Raw genomic sequence first — 25675 nt, 5'->3', positions numbered from 1 at the left:
TCTCACACACACACACCCTTGCTCTCACATAGTCTACCATATACATGTACATGCAAGAGAGAGTGTATACATGTAAATATTGAAACTCGATTGTCCATGTATACTGAAGAGAATATTTACAATTTAACTGCAGCATGAGTACGTACAGTCTACCCAATGCAAACCACCATGTTCAATGTCGATCCCCTGTATTAAATATCCTGTCATGGTCATTTTAAAGGATACTCACTATCACAGAAACGAGATCGACACCAGACTGAACAAATTATCTCCAAATGTAATGCATGCCTCGTTACAAAACATTTCAATCATATGTTACGGATAATTGTATTTCAATAGTAAGAATGCAGATTGCATACATTACGTATGTTATTAGGTAGGGCAAGCCAGTGTTTGTCCTACGTACGTAGCAACAACTAACGTATTCAATTTGTATTCTGACTATTAAAATACATTTATTCGTAAACAGGTAAATGTAATATGGCACTAAACAAAGACTCATTCATTAAATTTTATCACATCACGAGTATGGCTTACTTGATTATCTTACCTCGAACGACCAAGATGTCGGTCAGTTTGGAGTTCAGTTGGTGTAGAGTTGGTTATCGACGGAAGAATGACACTTAGAGGATCATTTTACATACCGCCTTTTTGTTAAAGTACCGTATCGAATGTTAGCAAAGCAATTCCAAGTAGTTTCTACCTGTCATATATAGAGGTCAAGGTAGAATATGATATTGATGGAGTATAATTTTACTTTTAAAAAAAAGTAACATGGCGGCAGAACGACCTACCCTGTGTTTTCCTCAATACTAGTATAGTTGAGCTGACAAGAATCATAAGATAGAAGTATTTTTAATAATACCATTCATGAAATAGATAAGTCTGTCAGTTTGTTTCATATTTCCTTGATTGTATGCCCAATCCTCATCCTCCCCCATCCCTCGCTCTCCCTCTCTCCCTTTTCTCTCCCTCTTCCCTCTTTACCTTTCTCTCCCTCTCCCGGTCTCTCATCTCTCTCTCTCTCTCTCTCTCTCTCTCCCTCTCCCTCTCTCTCTTGCTCTCTCTCTCTCTCTCTCTTGCTCTCTCTCTATCTCTCTTTCAGTCTCTCTCTCTATCTCTATCTCTCTCTCTCTCTCTCTCTCCCTCTATCTAGCTCTCTCTCTCTCTCTCTCTCCCTGTCTCTCTCCCCTCCCTCTCTCTCTCTTGCTCTCTCTCTCTCTCTCTCTTGCTCTCTCTCTCTCTATCTCTCTTTCAGTCTCTCTCTCTATCTATCTCTCTCTCTCTCTCTCTCTCTTACTCCCTCTCTCTCTCTCTCTCTCTCTCTCTCTCTCTCTCTTACTTTGGGTTCGTGTTTTGTCGTGTTTTTTTGTGGTAATATTCTTTTATTCTTTCTTTCTCAACAAAAAAAATCGAATACATTAATTGTTCAAAATACAAAATATTGCAAAACCGTTCAAAATAAAATCTAAAATACACTGATACCTAATCCTTATTTTAAAAAATTCATGTATATGAAAGTGATAGCTTATAAATATTATGTATGGAAGCAAAGTATTGCAAAAATTATTTGTTTCACATTTCTTTTAGAATATATAAGCAAAGCATATCTCTGTTAGTCTGAGGAAAAAAATTTCATATTGGTTAAAGGAAAACCGGGACATAATAAATACATTAGAGCCAGGTCGCACGTACTTGACCGACAACAGACCGGGAAAAAAACAGTTCCATCATCACCATCACGAATAGTACAACATCGGTTGGTTAACTGGTTTGGAATTGCTTTAGCGATGTGACCGAAGAACCACACTGTACTAAGGCCCGTTTGTTGATTGGGAGTTAATAGACCTCAAACATTGTCCTCGCAAAACTACTAAGCAATTAATTAGTACTCATGACACCAATGTAGGCTCGTACCATTATTGTCAATTTGGACTAATCAGTTCCTACTTTTTTGTTTTAAAAAAAATGGTCAATACGCTTTTGCTTTTAAGACTCATTGGAATAATCATTGACACGAACCAATAGAGTGCGAATAAAACAAAACCACCCACCTTTTGTAATTAAAACATAATACAGTCAGTCTCAAATGTTAATGTCAAAGGCAAAGCCTTTCATCTTTTCAAATCGTTTTGTAAAAAGTTGTTATTTACTTTGACATGTTTAAACTGACCCTATAACTATGCTGATGGTAAGTCTTTGTATTACTAATAAGAAAACGCATTTACAGGCCTAAATAGATAACTAGATAGATAGATATACAGATAGAAATAGACATAGATGGATGGATAGATAGATAGATAGATAAAATTAATGCTGTCTCTATTTCGCCGACTCTTTCTCTACTTCTGGGTGGTATCAATGTTCCATTGCTTTAATGGTAATGGAAACGGTAGATTATTTGAGAAGTAAAAATGGCGAAGCGTGTCTCCATTCGTGTGGAGGGAGCGGGGGGGGGGGGTGTTCGGGGCACTGGGAACATTAGGTTGATGGAAAGCAAGAAAATAAGGCCTTAGAATGAGGGACAAAGTTTTGTAAAGGTCATATCCGCCTTGTTTACGTGGCCACCCCCCCCCCCCTCTCTCTCTCTCTCTGTCTTCCTCTCCTTCCTTCCTCTCTTTGTTTTCTTCCCACTCACGTTAGCTCCCACACATAAATAGACGTATATAAATAATGCAGGTAAGAACAAAAAGCAATGAAATCTCACGAATAGATTTGATTAGACCTGGAAATATGTCGATCAGTTCGTACCGATTCTAAACGGTAATTTAAAAGTGAACCTCATCATTATAGTACAGTGTATCGAGCTTATTGAAACAAATCGGAAAGAAGAGAGAAAGAGAGAGAGGGGGAGAATTGGGGTAGAAAGAGAGAGAGAGAGAGAGAGTAGATGCAATTTAAAGGAAATCCAATACATTTTTTTGTTTAATACTAAGCAAAACAAGCAAACATAAAAGAAAAAAAAGTCGCACTTTTAACCTTGTAATTGTTCTGATACATGTTACAATCAGATCTTTATTAAGGTCATATTGTTAAAAAAATTCACTCGCTAAAAATAACATGTATATCATTCAAGTATACAGTGAAACAAAATACAATACAAAACAAAGAATTTACAATCTACAAACAGAGTAGAAACAAAAACAAGATAGAGAAAACTAGGTCGACTAAGGGCAGGCGTTAAAGATTGAAAATCTTAGTTGTGCTGGCCCTTGAAAGAGAGAAGGGAAATGAAAAGAAGAAGAGAGGGAAAATATGTCGTGAAATAAGTATAGAAATCATTAGAAAATAGTAAAAGGACTCGACTATGTGACGGACCAGGCCCAGGTGACATTAAAGATTAAAACTGTTTGTGAAAGGGCATGTGTTTAATAATAATAATAATTACAGTGCTTATATAGCGCCTAACACTTACTTTGTCAGAAGTCTCTAAGCGCTCTACAATAATGCAGCATAATTACCCTGGCTTTAGCAGTGCAGCTGTTACGCGCGCTGCGTTTCAAGGAATAAATTCCTACCAGGTACCCATTTACTTCACCTGGGTGGAGTGTGGCAAATGTAGATTAATCAACAAAGTGTTAAAATAATCCTGGTTATACCTCCGTTATTAAATATAGTAAACAGGTACTAACTACAATGATACAACAAAAACGCACACATCAAACAATTAACATTTATAATAATATTATAAATTTGATTTCTGGGAAGGCAAGATGTACATTTTGTACTTGTACTGTCTTCAGCTTTTACAGCTTATATAATTCATATACGTGATTATCCTTGCATTGTAAATGGTAATATATATATATATATATATATATATATATATATATATATATATATATAGACATGTATAAAGGAGCGATTGAGAAGAAGGGGGGAAAAACACGAAATTTATTGAACATTAAGCAATGAGGCATAATATATACATACCATGGGGTAAATACATCTTATAACTGTTTAAAAGTGAGTAAGAGTAATCAGATAGATCTTTCATAAATTCAGTTTCTCAATCAATTCCCTTTAAAAAAATATATATATTTAATACATGGCATTTGGAGATGACACTTATCATACCCGAGTCAAACCGACAAGGCCGAAAGCAGACCGAAAGCAGACCGAATACGAAATCGTATTCCGAATGGCCACGAATCGGTCAGTGTTAAGACTTGGCGGTGTGAATAACATGGTAAGTATAATTTAACTTATGCCTACATCAATCTTACTTCCTTAATTCTGACTTTGTCTCCTTATTGTTGGTAAAAAAAAATATTAAAAAATGCAACCGAAGTAAGTGTAAAGTTGCGTTGTAGTAATGGTTTTTGTCAATGAAATACAGCGTCAAACAATCTAGTTTAGTATTAAAACACCTGAAGCTGAATTAAGCTGTATGCTAAAGTCATTCATAACCACGTTTCAATTTGGTGAATATTATTTCATTCGTCGCAACACATTATTGTGCAAGTTGTTTTCTATTTGTACCATAGAACATGTGGATATATCATAATATGTAGACTGACACTGTTCGATCGTAGCTCCATGAATGAATTTCCAAATTTGCATAGCAGTGTAATTTATACTTATGGAGTAATGTTCATTCATATATTTTTTAATTTGCTTTCATGATGTGATATAACGTTTTATGAGAAAGCCATCAGATAATAATTAGTATGTACATACATGCATTTTTAAGATATTAATGTCACAGTTTATATAACCTCTCCTGTATACCAAAGGGTCATTGGTTTTATGTTTTATAACAGAAAGGACAAGAGACGTCAACTCAGTGTAATCTTGGGGTTGGGAGATTCTTGCGGTTCGTTTTAAATGTCGCCATATTAACTGTGACTTATTTTTTTTTAGAAATACCACTACACTAAACTCCTCGTCTTTGTTCTTATTCCAGCGTATTCTTCTCCCGCGGCCTTCTTCGTCAAAAGTCGCCATAGTGTGACGTACCCTTTAAAAAGACCACTTAACAGAAATGGTATTCTCAGTCATATTCGAGCTTTTCCTTATTTCCATATTCTTCAAACGATTCCACAAGTGAGTGAGGTCTTCAGAAAGACCACTAAACGGAACTGGTCTTCTTGGTCTTATTGGAGCTTCCACTGCTGGTACTAGACCCAGCTGACGTCATTTTCTTGCTCCACAACTTCCTGACCCTGGCATTAACACCGAACGAGAGAAATACCGAGATGCCTTGGAGACCATTGACCGTTATGAACAGGTACCAGAGGGCGGACGTTGTGCCCAGGGCGGCTACCAAGCCAAACAACCAGCTGAATCCCATCAAACAAGATATCTATCAAAAGAAGGAGGAGGAGAAAGAGAAGATGAAATGGAAGAAAAACAAAAAAGAAGAATATGACGTCATTTAAAAGACATTTAGATAATGTAATTAATACCCCAAAAAAGCTTATACTTTCATAGATTCCAGGGATAATTCATCTAAGCTGAAACCATTCGAAACATTTGACTGGTATCCACTCTTAGCGAGTGAATTATAATTTTGAGAGTGGATTCCACCATTTTAAGCGATGATTTCTACTCCAAAGAAAGTAATCCCTATTGATGAACCCCCCCCCCCCCCCCCCCCCCAAAAAAAAAAAGAGAGAGAGAGGTTTATTTCCACTCCTGTATGTTTAAAAACTCAAGTTGAGACTGGAACCTTTCAGCTGACCGAAGGACACACTAAAAGATTGGTCTCACGGGCCTCTCAAGCAAGTATGTATTTGGAAGTTCTGTTCTCGAGACCAAACCAAATTAAGTAGAAACTAATTATTTGAAGAATTGTACACCTATGAATGGATGAATTGGTTTGGCTCTTTCATTAATTTTCATTCACTTCTCATCAATTTATAAATGAACAGGGTGGACTCGGATAATTTTATTTTAGTGAGTGAGTCTAAGTGTGGCCAGCCAGGGAAACATGTGGATCAACGGATGTTTCTGTTTGGTTTTGCGAATTGCGGGTGGATTTGCAAGTGGATGTGGAACAATTTGGTGCAAAGGGACAAAATAATGATGTGAAGTAGAATCAATGGGTCTGACGCCAAGTGATATGTATGACTATGTACATGTAACTTAGATAGTCACACAAATCCATCAGCCCTTTGGAATAAAGCCCAAATCTCCTATCATAAAATGTGGCCCGGGCCTGCAGGTGAAGCAGTTTAAATTGTAAATGATGTATTACCTTGAAGTAGATGAGTAGCTCTGATATTACATGCTTGTGTGATCTGTCTTGTTGAAGAGCGCCTCGGGTCATTTTTCTCGTTCTCCAAATGTTGACAACAGTGATGGTAAAGAGAATGACATTGGCAACCAACGACAATACAACTGGACCAATGAAAAAGACGATATTTGCAAGAACTGGATACACCCAGCAGTTTCTTCCCGATCCGTACTCGAGCAGGAGGACATCATTCTCGGTGAAATGCAACCCGAGGGCGACGATTACGAGAAGGAGAGGAACGCCCCATCCGACAAGCGAGTGGCGAGCGTAGCGTTTGAGACGACTGGTTGGATCACGATGTGAGCGGGTTTGAGTTACTCGGAAGCTTCGGCAAAGGTCAAATGCAAGAAGAGTCATCCACGCAAAGGCACACAGAAGAGTGAAGTGTGCAAGAACTGCCACACCCTGACACAGAGCCGTTGTGCGACGTGCGTAAGGAGCGACATACTGCAGACAAATTTGGGATATCAGCAAGGATAACGCAAAGCTCAGTATAGCACATCCCTGGAAGTTGCGAAGTTCAGGAAACATCAAATAGGTCACGATCAATAATATGAGACACAAGGTTGATATAGCTAAGAGAACATGGCTATAGATTAGTTGAACATTAACAGTTTTTGTCGTGGGAACTTCCTCTACTTCTCCTTCTTGTTCTAGTACAGTGGAAAAGTTGTTATGGGTGACGCAGATTCTGATAGAGGTGTTGGACACATATTCAAACAATTCATCTTCGTATTCGGTTTCATTGTAGACGACAACCGTCGAGTTTCCGACATCTTTCAAGGAATATTTCTCCTCTGGTAGGACGACGGCACAATTAATCATAGCCTTCCGTGTACCACACACTCTAAACTCCCGCGTTTTATCTGGATAACTTGAATCGTATAAGTACGACTGAACAATTACGTCATATGTCGTTCTGTCATTCCACCAAGTTGGTAAAACGTAAGATCCATTGAAAAAGAGAACGAATGGTCCATTTTGCCAGACTGGTGTGAAAGCATCCGGTTGACCGAAGAACCACTCTTCGTCACATTCCATCGATGAAAGTGACGTTGAGATGGAGTCATTACGATCTCCTTCAAGTGAACAGGTTACCCCGAATTCTATGAAATCTGCACATCCTTTACTCCAGAGGTTATTAAACTCATCCTCCAGGATGTTTGCGATGTCATTTTGCAGAAGACGTGCGTTCGTAAAATTGACCATAGCCAACCAATCAACCGTAGCAATGGGGTACTTGACAGCCATTGTTTCATAACCGTCGGCATATGGTCCCAGGTAATCACGGATCGTAGATACAGCATCCAGGCAGGACTCGAACCCGTCCTCACTGAATCTATGCATCACATGCAGAGTTGTAGCATGGCATTCTGGCCAGGGCGGATCGTTCTCTGGTAATCTGCAAGGGGTTGAGATCTCCTCGAATCCATAAGGACACTCGATGACGAGTTTAGTTCGAGGGGAATACGGTGGGGGTATCGTCGTACGGTATGGATTCAGATCAAAAGGCGCCGCCACTCCTTGTGTTGCATGCATTTCCACTTTAAATGAGAAAAAAAACTCTTTACTTTTAGTTTCTGTCACCGCTCGTGTTGCAGAGCTAAAGAATAAAACATACTTTAGTTCACCCTGATCGGCAACAATACTGTTCTCCCTGACTCCTGAGGGCTCTGCAATTATTACAGCCCCAGCAATTGCAAGGTAGGCCCACTAATTTACACCTGGGTGGAGAGTGACAAATGTGGATTAATAAATGCCTTAGCAAAAGGCGTTAGTACTGGGATGGGATTTGAACCCATATCCCTTGGATTGAGAGTAAAACTACCACTATGCCACGAAATATCCACCTGTTTTGGAGACAGGACTGCTATTCCTAGAAAAAGAATGAGGATGAGAATAGGGACTCCATGAATTTACCCCTTCCCCATACCACAAAAAGGATGATCAGATGATCACTCTAATGTGTTGTATGCATGGTATATATATTTAACATAGTTGGGTATCATCATTATCTGCTTTCTGTTAAGAAACCGATTATGTGAATTGTGGACGAGATGTAGAGATGTGTAAAGATGATTCGGTCTGGTGGATAAGTCGCCGGACTGTGCATCGAGCCCGACCACGGAACTAAATGTCCTTTGGACAATACATTTATCAGCATTTACCACTCTCCAACCAGATGAGGTATACGATACCGGGCGAAAGAAATCCCTTGAATAATTCAGCCTCTAAGCATGGCGGCTAGGATACTTTTCTACATGTACTGAGCGCAGTAGAGTATTTTTCGATTTATTAACAGCTATGAAATGTATATATTGCTAATACTTTATGAAGTAAGCTGAAAATGAACGTAAATAAAGGTTTGGTTTTGGGTTTAATGGTTTGTTTTTGCCCGATTTGGCACTATCGCATCGACTTGGTTTCGAATCTGGGATCTCCCAGTTACGACACTACTACTAAACCATTGATCCACCGCGGTTGCTCCACAAAATCTGACGTAAATAAAAAAAATTTTTAAAGCGTATGATTTACCACAGACTTACGTGTTGTTCGGGGACGTGGAGGTGCTGTAAAAGGGCCGGGGGTAAAGAACTGCGTAGGAGGAGGGGTTGGTGGCAGGAACGTAAGAGGAGGGGTTGGTGGCAGGAACGTCATCGGTCTAATCGTCGTGTACCCAACGACGATGTCCATCATCGTTGCCATCGTCATCGTCATTAAAAGGCATTTCTTGGAGATGGCTCGTAACTTCATTATGTTCATTCTAAATGCAAGAAAAACATTAAATGCTTTGTTAAGATATATATTGAATACGTTTATTCATCGTTTATGATAAGATAGGGGATGACGATATTTGTAGTGATATTGATTATAACTATGATGATTATGATGATGATCATGATGATGAAGTAACTACTACAGCTAATATTATCAATGATAACGATAATAAGATAATGAGATTAAATATATGATTCTCAACACTATTTGCGTAATTTTTTTTACCACATAATTATGAGTGACCGATTTCACTGACCCTATCTAGTCCAGTTCCAGTACACGAACTTGTTATAGGGAATTTCACATAACAAATATTTAAAAAAGTGACTGTTTACTTTTTCACGTATTCTGATATTGAAATTAATATTCATCATTGTGGGAGTTATGAACAAAATCTATCCACAATATTTGGACATCAAGATAATGAAAGGAACCGAAATAACACAAATCAAAATATGAAAAAATAAACAAGCACCTTTCGTCAATTTTCATTTTAAATAAATATTGTTTTGTAATATAAAAAATGCCCCCCCCCTCCTCCAAAGTAAAAGAAAAATAATAAAAATTCTATCTTCGCCTTGAGCTTTGTGACATAAATTACAATTACATATGAGTTTTAAACTGTAGAGAAATAATAAAGCCAATATAATGAAAATGTGGACAAAACGTATTATACCAAATCGCGTGAATTGAGTTAAAATATTTAAATTGTCTTCACCTATACTAGGGAAAAGGGGGTATTCCCCCCCCCCCCTCGGAGACACCCCCCCCCCCCCCCTGTCCGCACAAGCGCAGAACGCGCCGCTGTCCCTCCGCTTCTGCCCGTCTTTCAAAGGGGGCCCTTTCCAAAATTTCTGGATCCGCGCCTGTCGCGGAGCATTTTGTAGTAATCTCTATCAAGCAACGCGTTCAGAGCTACCTCATAATATTTTAACACGGTCGCAAAGACTTTCGAGAATCAACTCAAATGTTATTAATTACCCTATTGTACGTCCCATATAAATCATGTTCGGATTACGTTTTACGTCATTATTTGTAATGGTCACACATTTCTAAAGGTGGCGTTATAAAGGGATAGTTGAGTTTTGTTGCAGAGGGCGCTACACAAAATAATTTTTTCGTGAGATACTGAAAAACAGAGTGTCAAGTTTGAAAGAACATAATATTTAAATGACAAAATCATCTTTGTTTGATCAAAATCGGTTCAGAGACGGGTGAAATATAACGATTTCTAATACTTGTGTACCACCACAAATATTAGATATTTTGAAAAATTAAAAAAAAACCGTTGAAAAAATAAATAACGCCCTTTTACGTCGTATTTCAGCCAATGCCGATGTTGGCTCTTTTGTTGGCATTTTCGTGTTGCTTATATTACCCACAATTAACCGGCTCATGTATTGTTATTTTATAATTAAATAATTAATTAACGGTCACCATGTTTTTTGGAAAGTGGAGCTGAATATTAAAATGATCGTATTGGTTAATTTCACACATTTTGGGGTCTAAAATTACCTTCATAGCAACTTTAGGTTCTAAAAGGGCACTATAAATGTCATATATAAGAATAAGAGCAATAACCATGCACTTTGAAGGCATTTGCGGTCTGAAAACAGAACTCAACTATCCCTTTAAATACAATGCTATATTTCCCGGAAGTAGATGTGAATATATTTCATGCGAATATCCGTAGGTGAGTCTGTATTGAAAGTACGTATATTATAAACATGGACAATACTACTACATAAAGCAAATTATTTGTTAATTTAACTTACTCAGTTATGAAGTTCAAAACGTTGGACTTGTAGCGCAGCTACAATACGAGTTGCTTACTGTCCGATATACACGTATTGGTTCCTCCAGAAATATGTAGACCTATTTTGTATGTCGTAATTACCTATTGTAGAAAAAACTGGATTTATCCACTACCAGCGAAAAGTTTCCGGACACTGTGACTGAACAATAACAATGAAAACGAAGCAGGGTCAAGGCTCTCTCTCTCTCTCTCGCTCCCACTCAAATTCTCGCCCGTGATAAACAGACCTTTATAAACGATGAATGACTCACTAATTGTGTGAATATGAAGGGAAAAAGCAATGAAATGTCATGAATAGATTTGGTTTGCCCTGAAAATCTGTCGATCAAATTGCACCGAATTCAAACGGCAATTAAAAAAGAAACTGTACCCTAATATGATTCAAATGATTATATTTCTCATGCAAAACATAATACAATGAATAATTATATTACAAAAATATGCAATGAACGACAAATATAGTATAAAAAGCACGAGAAAAGAGGAACCAACTGGAATCAGAGCTTGTTGAAGTGTTAGTTTCTCAGATGCTCTTTTACAACATAACATGAAAAAAGTATGCTTAGAAAATAAATAAATAGAAAATATATGTAGCGAAGAATTATAGATTTTTTTTTTTTTTTTTTTTTTTAGGGGGGGGGGGGGATAAAAGAGAGGAAAACGAAGGAAGATAGTAGAAGGCAAACAGAAAGAACGATACAGAACAAGGAAAATGAATGATTGCAAAAGCTCTAGAAAAAGGAGGTTAGATCAGTAGAAAGAGGGAGAAAGAGATCGAGTCGAGAGTCAAACAAACCGAGATTCATGTATATGTGTTTAAAAGTTTCATCTTTATCTTTTTTTGTTAATGTGTATAGACTGGTCCGTTGTTTTAGAGATGGATCTATGTTATTCCAAAATACTGGACCGGTATAAATGATGGTTTTGTTGTGCGAAAGCTGTTCTCATTCGAGGAGTGTGGAAGTGGTTCGACTGTATAGTGGGGTATGAATGTATCTCGTTATTTTTTTGAAAAATGGAGGAAATCGGTAGGGGTAACTCGTTATTAATTGCTCGGATACAAATTATAATGAGAGAGGGAAAATATAATTTGAGATAAGTCGTTGTGCTTTTATAAAAAATAATTGGAAAATAGTAAAATTACTAGAGTATGTGAAGGGCCACAGAAAAATCAACAGGTTAAATTAGAAGGGAATAAGGAGAAAAGCAAAAGCTGCACGAATAACCTCATTATAATACTTCAATCGTTGGTAAGAGGACATTTGTTGAATCAACACAGGGTGTAAATATCCGTAGTTATACCACCCTTTTCAAATATATAGTAAACAGGTACTAACTACAATGATACAACAAAAAAGCAGACATCAAAAAAATAACATTTATAATAATATCATAAATTTGATTTCTGGGAAGGCAAGATGCACATTTTGTTTTACTTGTCCTGTACTTGGCTTTTACAGCATAGCAAATACATGTATATTTAGATTTCAACGTGTATCCTTGCATAGTGAATGGTAATATATATATAGACATGTACATAGGAGTGATTGGGATTTTGTTAATAAATTGTATTAGATGCATACAATGTAGTAAATAAATCCCTCATGATAATAAAGAATGTAACCCTTATCTAGCACTAAACACCTTACACCTAGCACCTGCCAACTATCAACTAACACCTATTGCAATTATATAATTATACAAATAATAACACATAAAAAGTAATTGTTTGTATCTCTGTTTAATATAGACTGACACTGTTCGTAGCTCCATGAATGAATTTCCAAATTTGCATGATTATAACAGTGATATTTACACTGATGGAGTAATGTTCATGTATATACTTTAAAGATGCTTTCATGAAGTCATAAAACTTTTTTTTTTTATGAGAAAGCCATATTATGATTATTATTTTATACATGCATTTTGAAGATATATATTAATGTCACAGTTTATAAAATCTCACCTGTATACCTTTATGTTTTATGAAAGAAAGGACGAGAGACGTCAACTTTTGGGAGATTTCAGAAAGAGTCTGAAATGATAGATTGATAATTAATTATTTATTCTCTGGTTACCTTGCCTATTTCTTACCACGATTATTGCGTACGTTAGTCCAAAGGGTTTCGTCCATACTGCATATCCTATAACCGTATGTTCCGCTCAACAAAGTATAGGCAGTGGTGTCGTTAGAAATTACGTGTATGTGTGGTGTGTTTGTGTGTGAAAGGGGGTGGCACATCTACTTTTAAAATTGTGTTGTTAAATCTTGAAGAATACAACCCAGAGATCATACCGCAGTACTCGATCGGTGTCAGATTAAAGAAATATATACATGTATATAGAAGACATCAGATAAAGCAGTGGTGTGACAGGTATTTCAGCTGTTCTTTAGGTCCCAGTAACAAAGTGACACTTCATAAGGTGAACGACAACCACTTGAAACAAAAGTTTCTTCACATTCTTCGAGAGAGAGAGATTATCTCGAGCCGGCGCAATTTCGAGAAAAAACTAAGTAACCTTTGACGTTCTGTTTATTATGTTTATATCTAAAGCTACTGCAATTTGGAGCGAATTCTTAATGTTGGTCGTTCTGAATAATAGTTGTGATCCGTTGGTGTTGCTCTTGTTCTGGGTTTATTTCATCAACGTGTAAATCGTCTGAAAAATGTGGAGGCCCTACGAAAGAGTTAAAAGTCCACTGAAACGCCTATACCCACCTACTCTCCCCCATCTAGGAATCGAATATAACATCTTTGAGATGAGGGAGGAAACTGTCCAGAGTATTACACAATCTCTCTCGACTTGACTGGTGTAGGTGTTCCTTTTGATAGAGAAAAGAGGGTCCAATGAAAAAAAGGGGGGGGGGGTGTCTTACCCTATAGTTATGTACCCCAGTCATTGATAATTCAAATAAAAAACACTTGAGCAGCAATGAGGGGGGGGGGGGAGTTGCTTGATATAGTCAACCATCCACCCTTCAACCTTCATTGTCTCTCCTTACTCATTGGCCGGTGATTAGCGGAGATGTTATCTAGGCCCCTGAAATAGGGGGTACTATAATAGAGAGTACTGGCATAGCTGAAATACTTGTTTAATCATATCTCTATCAATAACATGCAAACCCATGCTAATGTACATTTATGTCAGAATGTAATCTCGTAACAAAGACACGCATTTCAACCTGTAGTCCAGACAAGCGCAACTGCAGATGAGCAAGCATTCGCATTGTGTTCAAACCAGTAGATACCAGCTGGAAATCCTTACTGGTTTCAACTGGTATCAACTGGAATTTCGACCTGGGTATATAGTTAGGCCGAACATTTCCACAAGTGAGTGAGGTATTCAGAAAGACCACTAAACGGAACTGGTCTTCTTGGTCTTATTGGAGCTTCCATTGCTGGTACTGGACCCAGCTGAGGTCATTTTCTTGCTCCACAACTTCCTGACCCTGGCATTAACACCGAATGAGAGAAATACCGAGATGCCTTGGAGACCATTGACCGTTATGAACAGGTACCAGAGGGCGGACGTTGTACCCAGGGCGGCTACCAAGCCGAACAACCAGCTGAATCCCATCAAACAAGATATCTATAAGAAGGAGGATAGTAAGAAGAAGAAGAAACAAGGAGAATATGACGTCATTTAATAAACATTTAGATAATGTAATTAACAAAAAACTTTAGGATACATAGTCAAGAACCAAATAAAGCCTACTTTTTCGAAGTCCAAATAAAAAAAAAACATGTTTAGCGTCCTGTTTTTTGAAAAAAATAGGAAGGAGGAGGCCCTTTTTTTTTCTTCAAAATGGCCGCTCGGTACATTTTCCCTGTCAGTCGGGCTATTTTCAAGATGGCTGCCGACATTTTTAAAAAAAAATTTGTGTAAATCAGAAAAAGATCCATTTTAGCAGTGTTTTTCATGTTTTTTTTCTTTAAAAAAAATAATTAAAAAAAAATAAAAATAGGAGGCGGCCCCCAAAAAAGAAGCAGGCGGGGACGCTAAACAAATAAACATGTTTATTTTTTACATGGCCTAAGGGATAAGTTTTATCCGAGTTGAATCAATTCGATAATTTGAGTGGGATCTGCTCAATATTAGTGATTGAATTATCGTTTTGAGAGTGGATCCCACCATTTTGAGCGATTATTTCTATTCCAAAGAAATTGTTCCCTAATTACGACCCTCCTCCAAAGAAAAAAGGGGGAAGGAAAGAAGAAATAATGAAAGGTGTATTTCCACTCGTGTATATTTTAAAACTCAAGTTGAGACTGGAACCTTTCAGCTGACCGAAGGACACACTGAAAGTTTGGTCTCACGGGCCTCTCAGGCAACCATATTTGGATTTTTTTTTGTTCTCGGGACCAAAGTTAGTCTAATAGAAACTAATTATTGGAAGAATTGTACACCTTTGAATGGATGAATAGGTTCGATGATGCACTTTCATTAATTTTCATTCACGTCTCATCAATTTATAGGTAAACAGGATGGACTCGGGTAATTTTATTTTCGTGAGTGAGTCTAAGGCCAGGGAAAGCTGTGGGTCAACGGGTGTTTCTGTTTGGTTATGCGAATTGTGGGTGGAGTTGCAAGTGGATGTGGAACAGTTTGGTGCAAAGGGACAAAATAATGATGTGAAGTAGAATCAATGGGTCTGACGCCCAGTAATATGTATGAATATGTACATGTAACTTAGATGGTCACACAAATCCATCAGCCGTTTGGAATAAAGCCCAAATATCCTATCATAAAGTGTGGCCCGGACCTGCAGGTGAAGCAGTTTCGGCTGTAAATGATTTATTACCTTGAAGTAGATGAGTAGCTCTGATAGTACATGCTTGTGTGATCTGTTCTGTTGAAGAGCGCCTCGGGTCATTTTCGTCGTCCTGCAAATGTTGACAACAGTGATGATAAAAAGAATGGCATTGGCAACCAACGACAATACAACTGGAACAATGAAGAATACGATGTTTGCAAGAACTGGATACACCCAGCAGTTTCTTCCTGATCCGTACTCGAGCGGGAGCACATCATTCTCAGTGAAATGCAATCCGAGAGCGACGATTACGAGAAGGAGAGGAACGCCCCATCCGACAAGCGAGTGGCGAGCGTAGCGTTTGAAACGACTGGTTGGATTACGATGTGAGCGGGTTTGAGTTACTCGGAAGCTTCGGCAAAGGTCAAAGGCAAGAAGAGTCATCCACGCAAAGGCACACAGAAGAGTGAAGTGAGCAAGAACTGCCCCACCCTGGCACAGAGCCATTGTGCGACGTGAGTAAGGACCGACATACTGCAGACAAATTTGGGATATCAGCAAGGATAACGCAAAGCTAAGTATAGCACATCCCTGGAAGTTGCGAAGTTCAGGGAACATCAAATAGGTCACGATCAATAATATGAGACAAAAGGTCGATATAGCAAACAGTACATGGCTATAGATCAGTTGAACGTTAACAGTCTTGGTCGTGGGACCTTCCTCTACTTCTTGTTCTAGTACAGTGGAAAAATTGTCTAGGGTGACGCAGATTCTGATAGAGTTGTTGGACACGTATTCAAACGATTCATTTTTGTATACGGTTTCATTGTAGACGACAAACGTCAAGTTTCCGACATCTTTCAAGGAATATTTTTCATCTGATAGGACGACAGCACAGTTGAGCATAGCCTTTCGTGCACCACACACTCTAAACTCTCGCGTTTTATTTTGACGACTTGAATCGTACGACTCAACGACGTCATATGTCGATCTGTCATTCCACCAAGTTGGTATGATGTAAGATCCATTGAAAAAGAGAAGGAATGATCCATTTTGCCAGACTGGTGTGAAAGCATCCGGTTGACCAAAGAACCACTCTTCCGTACAGTCCCTTGAGGTAAGCGACGTTGAGATAGAGTCATTGCGATCTCCTTCAAGTGAACAGGTTACCCCGAATTCGATAAAATCCGCACATCGGCTGCTCGAGAGGTTATCAAGTTCACCCTCCAGGACGTTTGCGATGTCATTCTGCAGAAAACGTGCGTTCGTAACATTGACATTGGCCCACCACTTAACCGTAGCAACAGGGTAATTGAGAGCAATTGTCATGTTACCATTGGCAGTTGTTCCCAGGTAATCACGGATCGTAAGAACAGCATTCAGACAGGAGTCGTACCCATCCACACTGAATCTATTCATCACCTGCAGTGTTGTAGCATGGCATTCTGGCCAGGGCGGGTCGTTCTCTGGTAATCTGCAAGGGGTTGAGATCTGATCGAAACCATGAGGGCACTCGATGACGAGTTTAGTTCGAGGGGAATACTGTGGGGTCGTCGTCGTAAGGTATGGATTCAGATCAAAAGGCGCCGCCACTCCTTGTGTTACTAAATAAAATTCTGCATTTGTAGAAAAGAAATAATAAAAACAATTCTTTGAAGCCTCATCAGCAACGATGCTGTTTTTCCTGAGGGCCCTACAATTATTATTACCCTAGCAATTGCCAGGTAGGCCCACTCATTTACACCGGGCACCTGGATGGAGAGTGGAAATGTGGATTAATGCCTTACCAACAGTTAGTACTGGGATGGGATTCGAACCCACAACCCTTGGATTGACATCTCCACCTGTTTTGGCGGACAGGGACTCCCGATTCCTTGTCATATGTTCCTAATTGAGGGAGCTTGCTATAAGAATAGGGACTGAGAGGGGAAGCATGAAGTCAACCATTCCTTAAACGACAATAATATTAGCTACGCCCGTGCTTTATAGGCAAATGTTTCCAAGGGAACCCATCAACTGTAATTCAAATCACCAATTATAAATCAATATTATAGTATGTATTTTATGCATATTTGGCATAGCTGGGTATCATCATTATCCTTCTTCTTGTAAGAAACCGATAATGCAAGATGTGGACGAGATGCAGAGATGTATAACGATGATTTTTTTTTCTTTCGAACCTGGGATCTCCTAGTTACGACACCACTGCTTAACCACTGAGCCATCGCTCTTGCTCCACGAAATCTAACGTAGAAAATAATTTTAGAAAAAGTGTATGGTTCATCAAAAACTTACGTGTTGTGAGGTGACGTGGAGGTGGAGTAAAAACGCCGTGGGTAAAGAACTGCGTAGGGGAGGGATGGGTTGGTGGAAGGAACGTCATCGGTCTCATCGTCGTGTCACCAACGACGATGTCAATCATCATTGCCATCGTCATCGTCATGAAAAGGCATTTCTTGGAGATAGCTCGTGAATTCATCATGTTCATACTAGTGTGGTCATTCTAAATTTAAGACAAAAATTATATGTATTATATAGGATATATATATGGAATAAGTTTATCGTGCATTGATGATAATATAGGTGATGTTGATGTTAATAGTGATAATGATGACGATTATTCAATTTCAATTTTATTCATCTCTTTAAAAACACATTAGAAGATATATACAAACAAATCGGTATAAATTAAACAATATAAATATAACAACATTCATTGACATGGTACTATGAAAAAAGGATGAAGTGTGGTGGATGCGAGGGATCAGCAAAGACCATTGGCCTGTCAAGGCTGATCTCTTTATATTACCACCCTTCAAGAGAAATACAATATATAAAATTATTTAAAAAAATGATTTATATAACGTAGCATAATCATATATAACACAACATTAATATTTACATAAATCACATAAAAGGCAATTAGATCAAATAAAACTACTCACTATTAAGAGGATAAAATGTATATGTTTTCCTGAATACGAAAACAGTTGATATTTCTTTTAGTACTTCTGGCAACCCATTCCAAAGCTATGGGCCTTTAAAATTTACCGTGGTTCTTGAAAAGAAAAATTATAAAAAGTTTCATACATTTTATTGGAATTTCTTGTTTTATACTTATTGATGTTGCTATTGTATTCAAAATAGTCATGAAAGTTATTGGGTAATAATTGTTTAGAATAAGAAAACATAAATGATGCTAGTTGTAATTTATTTATATAAAATAATATCCAATATTTTTAACTTGTTAAATAATTGATGGGTATGTGCTAAATAGTTTGATTTGGTAATCGCTCGTATAGCACGTTTCTGTAGTAAAAACAATTTATGTGATAAATAACTGCCCCCATTCCATATTAGAATACATAAGATGTGATTATATCATACAGTTATACAAATTTGTTAAAATCTTCAGTGGTAAAATTTGTTTCAAAATATTTTAACACTCCAATGGATTTAGATATTTTTAAAGCAATGTAATTTACATGTTCCTTCCAGTTCAAGTTTTCGTCGATGATTACGCCAAGAAATTTAGTCCTGGTTTCTCTCTTTATACGCAGATCATTAAGTTCAATATTTATTTCATTATCTTGTATTCTACAATTCCTACTCTTAAAGATCATATAACATGTTTTACCGTGAATCATGTAGAGTTTATTGGCTGTAAAACAAGTTTGTATGTTTTTCATTTCTGATTTGAATAGATCATTTAATGCAACTGGGTCTTTACCTGATAAAAATAAACCTGTGTCATCTGCAAATAGAATTACTGATAAAATATTGATGACATATTACAGATCATGAATATAAAGTAAAAATAAAAGTGGCCCGAGATTAGATCCCTGAGGTACACCTCCTGAAACTTTTATATTCTGAATTAAAATTATCAAAGCTTATATATTGCTTCCTATTGCACAAATAACTTTCGAACCACTGTATTGCATTTCCCCCTTATTCCATAATATTTCAGTTTATTTAGTAAAATTGAATGGTTAATACAGTCAAACGCCTTTTACAAGGTTAAAGAGAGAGCTATCACTATGTGTTTCTTTTCAAAGGCTTTGGCAATTGTAACTGTTAATTCAATCAATGCATGGGTAGTACCGTATCCTTTTCTAACGCCAAATTGTTTATTGAGCAATATATATTTTTTAAAATAAAAGATATTAATTTATCATAAACAATTTTTTTTTCAATTTGACTAAATATTGACAAAATAGAAATTGGTCTATAATTATTCAACATATTTGTAATGCCATTATTATATATTGCATTAGGAAATATGCCTCTTTCAAGAGAAGAATTAAATAAATTGCACAAAGGAGACACAAGTGCATTAATAGAAGATTTAACAATTTTAGCACTAATTTAGTCGTAACCAGGACATTACTTACATCAAAATTTGATATAATATTAAGTTTAGTAGATTCTGTAATTGGGCTGAAAAATAAAGACTCACAAACAGATCCCTGTAAAAAAAACTAAAAAACTGTCAAATGATGTAGTTACTGCACTATCCAACTTATCATGAATTTCCTGTCCAACTGTACTAAAGTAATCATTGAATAAATTTACAATTTGAGATTTATCCTTTATAGATTTACCTTCATATTTAATTTCATTAACATCATGCTTACTTTTTCTTTTGTTTAAAACTTTATAACATTTCATGTTTTCTTTGTATTGTTCATGACATCCTTAAATTTATAATCATGATGTTTACTTTTTGTATCACGTATTAAGTTATTAAATATATTTCTAAAATTTACATATTAATTCGTTTTGCTATATGTCATAGGATTTTTAAGATATTTTTTGTATAATATATATTTATGTTTACTCACTTTCTTAATTTCTGTTGTAATCCAAGGTTCAACATTTGCACGTTTCTTCCTTTTCATCTCTACCTTTTGGAAACATTCGTTATACAATTTGACATATATTTCAAGAAATCGTCGCTGTTTTCACGAAGTGACGGTAGTGAAAAAAAATTGCATTCACTTTGCGTTACGATTTTCCTCACTACCGTCACTTCGTGAAAACAAGGACGAAATTGTTCATACTTCTGATTAACATCATCAAGACGATCTAAAAAATTCCCACTTCACAGACTGTAATTTTAAACAAAATGTATTAATGTGAACATCACTGAAGTCTCGTTTTGAGTATACTATTTGAGGATCATTTGTATGATGATAATATTACTGGTAACTATTTCAACTACTATTTTATATGATTATAATAATAAGATATGGAGATACATGGTAAACTTTTAAATATATGATTCTCAATTTTGTTTCGTAAACTTTACCAAATTAATTCTGAGAAACTGATTTAACTGACCCTCTCTAGTCAATTCCAATACTTAAACTAAAATATATAAAGCGGAATTTCACATAAAAAGTATGACAAAAAGTGACTGTTTACTTTTTCATGTAGTTTTCATATTTAGATTAATTTTCATCATTGTGGGAATTATGAGGAATATTAATCCACGATATTTGGGCATCAAGATCAATTAAGGAACCAAAATAACAAAGATCAAAATATTTATGAAAAAAACGAAAACAAGCACCATGCGACTATTTTTTTAAATGAATGGTGTATTTTTACTGAACTAATTTATATTGAACTATTTAAAGCAGTTCATGCACAATTCCAATCAACATTTCTTTTACTACCCCCCCCCCCCCCCCTCTCAAATAAACAAACAAAACAATAAAATGCTATCTTCACCTTGAGCTTCGTAGCGTGAATTTCAAACTCTATTATGCAGCATGCGTCACTTTCTTTTTAAGGATCATAAGACATTTTTTTGTTTTACCTTGTACTTTTGTTTAACTCTTATTAAATACTACTAACATGACCGTAAACAATTTTAATGCACAAGCCAAAGGCAAAGGCAATACCCTTTAAAATTCGTGTCCTGGTTAAGTATCATATTGTGATGTTTGTGCATTTTTTTAAAGTGACATACAAGACTATTGAAATTGATCTTAGGTTGTTTTTTAAGAAGTTCCGATCGAGTTTACAGCCAAAGTTGAAAAAAATGATGTTTTATTCTCAATCATTGAATTTTGTACATTACAATTTTAGCTAAGAATAATTAGGATTAAGATAAGAAAGTAGAATAAAAGAGTATAGGCGCCTATTTGTGATCGTCTAAACAGAATGCAAATTGTTTTCCACCCAATTTCTATGCAGTTAGCATGATGGCAAAGACTATCGAAAGTTTAATGGAATGGTAACTTATGGCCTATTGTATATTCCGTGGCAATCATTTCGGATTACGTAATATATCGTTTTTATGTGCATACATTCCATTAGGTGATGACGTTAGGTTTGTTTTTTTTTCGAACGTATTTGCGATCGTGCTATATTTTATTGTTGATGGCTTACCAGCAACAGCTGATAGATTTAAGTAGCTTATACTCTAAATAAGACTGCATGTTCATTAATGCATGTTGACCTTTTGAATCTGCATTATGTGTTTTTAGATTCGTTGGTTTCCTTCTGCCTATACTTTTGATCACCGAACATAATTGACAAGTGTTTAATTTTAAAACATTGTGTATACCCTAGGTTATGGGCTGTGGAATTGAGAATTTGGTGTCGGGTAATAGTGATATAATATTACTGTGACAACGGTAATTTAATTATGGGGTAACAAGTATCTTGCTTCACATAGCATCAATTTCTTCTTAAATATCACCCTTATTCGTGCAAAAACAACAAAGGGAAATATGCAATAAGGACAGCTCGCTTGTTTTTAAGAACATATTACACCACATACTACACATTAATGAAGCCATAAACTCTCTGTTTTTAAAAACTGGACAATACTGAGAAGTGCGCGATGGGTTGGATTCAATAGTCATATCTTAAATTCAATTCAACAAAATCTTTCAAACTTAATGTAGTATGGTTTGATGTTTGAACTTAACTAGTTGATGGTAGATAACTAAACAGAATCGAATATAATTTGCTGAGGAGATGAGGATATAATTATTTGAATATCATGCACTATTATGCTTTATCTAATACACGGTCGGGTTTGTGGAGCTAAACATGAATACAAAGTGATTGTTGTGACAGTTGCACTTAATTAAGTTATCCCCCAAGTCATTTGTTTTTGTATTATTGATGCATGACATGAACACATATATTTGTAATAGCACTTCCTCAGGCAAGGTGCCTAATATAGCGCCACCTATTGATAACCACTTGATATCAAACTCTCAGAAGGCTACATTAACATGGTTGTGCTGAGGTCCAAGAATCCCCTTTTTGACAGAGCATCATGGGGATTTCAGTCTTAAGATTGTCATTATGTCAGGCAAAGAGGTTAGTTTTGTTGTATATTGAATCTATTTTTATGAATTGTTGAAACATAAAGTGTAAATTAGTGTATGTATTTTGTACTTCATACTGAGAGATGTTGATGTTAGTATGTAGTGTAAGACATGCAAGCCCATGCTGGTTTAATATGTACATTTGATTTGATATGAAGAACAATGATGACAGTAAAGATGCTTTAAATAATGTGAAGATATTGTGAAATACTTTGAAGAATATTATGAGAGTGCTGAAGCACTAAGTAGAGATTCAGAATTTATAATTGTTTAGTTAATTGTTTAAACATGCTATAGTGAAGTCTAGTTGTGAAACTTGTAGTGTGAGTTTGTATTTATGTAAAGCCATTTATTGCAGATGGACTAGAATAGTGACTGGGGTTATTTTAATAAGTTGTAAAGATCATGACACAATGTACATTATTTTATGACTTTCTCAAAGAGACTGTTTATTGCTATATTGATGATGCTATGATATACTTATATTTATTATTCTTTATCTGTGATTTATCAACAGTTTTCACGGAATTTACTGGAACGAAAATGACTCCAATTAAAGCTACAAATTCCCGTAGAAGCCTTTGTTTTGACTATTTATTTGAAATCGACCTCGCTGCAGCCACAGTGATGACTATATATTTAAAAAAAAAAAACAATAATAACTACGTTAGCGAGCTTTCTTTATCAAAATTTAAGTGCTACGTAATTTATGTGCTCCCGTCCATAGTCACCGGGTCTGTCACTTTGATCCGCCAATAGAGACCGAGCAAATAAGGACCTTTAGATTTGCACGTCGACATAGTGGACTGCTACGTGTCATGTCCTTTTAAGGCACTGGCAGTGCCTTAAAAGGACATCACCGTGCCTTAAAAGGACATCACCGTGCCTTAAAAGGACATCACCGTGCCTTAAAAGGACATGATACGTAGCAGTCCGCTATGTCGACGTGCAAATCTAAAGGTCCTTATTTGCTCGGGTTTTTTTTTTTTGCTCCAGTGAAATATGCTGTGGTCTTAAGAGGATTGGATTATGAGTGGGTTTAGGTTTAGGTTTAGGTTAAAGAATACGGTTAGGATTATAACTTAGGATTCTGTATATAGTGTTCAGTCCAAGGTTGAAGATTAATAGGGAATTCCAGGACCATACTAGGCCTCCTACAGGAATCTGTCGTCTCGGAGCATTTGTTGTAATCACTTTCAAGCAGATTAGCGGTTTTAAACTCACAACTCCCTGGTCATAGCTACCTAAAAATATCTTAACACGGTCGCAAAGACTTTCGAGAAATCAACTCAAGGGTTATTTCATTACCCTATTGTACGTTCCATAGAAATCATGTTCAGATTATGTATTATGACATTGTACATTCCAAAAAGGTTGCGTACAAGGCAAAAGGTTTATTTCTCGAGTTGTTTTGATTGTATTTCATGTGAATATCGGGAGGCAAGTCCGTATGGACAGTACGTATAGTGCATGTATAAACATGGACAAGTCTACATGAAAAAGTAAAAGTTATTGGTAAATTAAACTTACCCAGTAATGAACTTCAAAGCGTTAGACTTGTAGCGCAGCTGCATCGAATTGATCATACTGTCCAATATACACGTAATGGTCTCACCCTGATCTACATGTAGACCTATTATGTAAGTCGTAAATATCTTTCGAAGAAATAACAGAATTGATATACTATAGACTACCAGTGAAAGTTCCGACCAAGGTTATTTAACATTTACAATAAAAATAGATCAAGGTTCTGACATCTATGGCAAGCATTAAGGGAAACAAATAAATATATGCAACACTTTAAAAAAATGTATTTCACTCAAATGTATATATTCAACACTTTCAGAAAATATTTAACAAGTTTTATTTGACAACACATTTTATTTGGCATATCTTATTTGACAATCTATTCGACAAAAAATGTATTTGTCAACAATTGTATTCGACATCAATTTTATATTCGGCATAGGCCTACATTTAATTCGACAAAAATTTTATTTTACAAAATTTCTTTTTTTTTAAATGTTATTCGACAAAATATTTATTCAACATAATTATTTCTTACTTTTAATTGAAGAAAAAAAGGTACAATTCATAATTATTTTTTTAAACCTTCAAATCAAGTAGGTAATACATATTTCCCCTTAACCCCCCCCCCCCCCTATACAAATAGGGGTCGTTATTCATAGGGCTTCCTATTCATAATACATGAATAGGGTCGCTAATTATAATGCGAAAAGATTGAAGATAAATAGCGACCCCGATTTCGAATTATGAATAGCGGTCCTTCACGTATAGGAAGTTCCACTTTCATTATGAATAGTGGTCCACATGACTAGCGAGGTTGTTTGAGGGTGTTGAGAAGAGGTTGGACATAATCATGTAGAATGTATGGTTGGGGCGTGGTGTGGGTGGGGGGGGGGGGTCAAGAGGATATAAATGAGTGTAAATTACCTACTTTGTTTTAAAGGGATCCGGTAACTTTGTCTTAGATCCTTTAAAAATAATCCTTGATTTAGCTCATGCTGCGATGATAATTATAAACCTTTAGGTCAGTCAGGAACAAACACTGCAGTTTATTGGGGAAAATGAGTATGGTAAAACCGGTCACTCAAAGACTTTTACTTTTTTGAGGCACTTCTTGATCATTTTGAATCGCGATTTTTTTTTAGGGCTTCAATATTACACCATATCACAGACACTGGTAACATGTAGGACCTTGTATCTCAGATTTA

General features: G+C 36.3%; 2 protein-coding genes across 3 annotated transcripts; both read right to left on the bottom strand.

Annotated features, from left to right (window-relative positions):
• Window positions 1-3823: 3823 nt before the first annotated feature.
• LOC100892241 (adhesion G protein-coupled receptor E2) lies at window positions 3824-11450 on the bottom strand. 2 transcript variants are annotated; one of them, XM_003723948.3, is made up of 4 exons: window positions 10792-11450; window positions 8785-9009; window positions 6200-7782; window positions 3824-5305 (listed from the first exon to the last, which is right to left on the bottom strand). In XM_003723948.3, the coding sequence occupies exons 2-4, from the start codon at window positions 8999-9001 to the stop codon at window positions 5072-5074; spliced, it is 2034 nt and encodes a 677-aa protein (XP_003723996.2). In that variant the 5' UTR covers window positions 9002-9009; window positions 10792-11450; the 3' UTR covers window positions 3824-5071. The 2 variants fall into 2 exon arrangements, with proteins under 2 accessions (XP_003723996.2, XP_030838055.1); XM_030982195.1 differs by having other exon boundaries at window positions 8785-9002.
• Window positions 11451-11759: 309 nt separating this feature from the next.
• On the bottom strand, window positions 11760-25501 carry LOC115918190. Its single transcript, XM_030982196.1, has 4 exons — window positions 24471-25501; window positions 17884-18091; window positions 15637-17204; window positions 11760-14423 (listed from the first exon to the last, which is right to left on the bottom strand). Exons 2-4 carry the CDS (start codon window positions 18074-18076, stop codon window positions 14190-14192), a joined length of 1995 nt encoding a protein of 664 aa, XP_030838056.1. The 5' UTR covers window positions 18077-18091; window positions 24471-25501; the 3' UTR covers window positions 11760-14189.
• Between the last annotated feature and the right edge of the window lie 174 nt (window positions 25502-25675).

The sequence above is a fragment of the Strongylocentrotus purpuratus genome, unplaced genomic scaffold, assembly GCF_000002235.5.
Source record: "Strongylocentrotus purpuratus isolate Spur 01 unplaced genomic scaffold, Spur_5.0 spur5_scaffold_12, whole genome shotgun sequence".
Lineage (NCBI taxonomy): Eukaryota > Metazoa > Echinodermata > Echinoidea > Camarodonta > Strongylocentrotidae > Strongylocentrotus > Strongylocentrotus purpuratus.
This window is presented reverse-complemented; position numbering and strand designations above follow the sequence as displayed.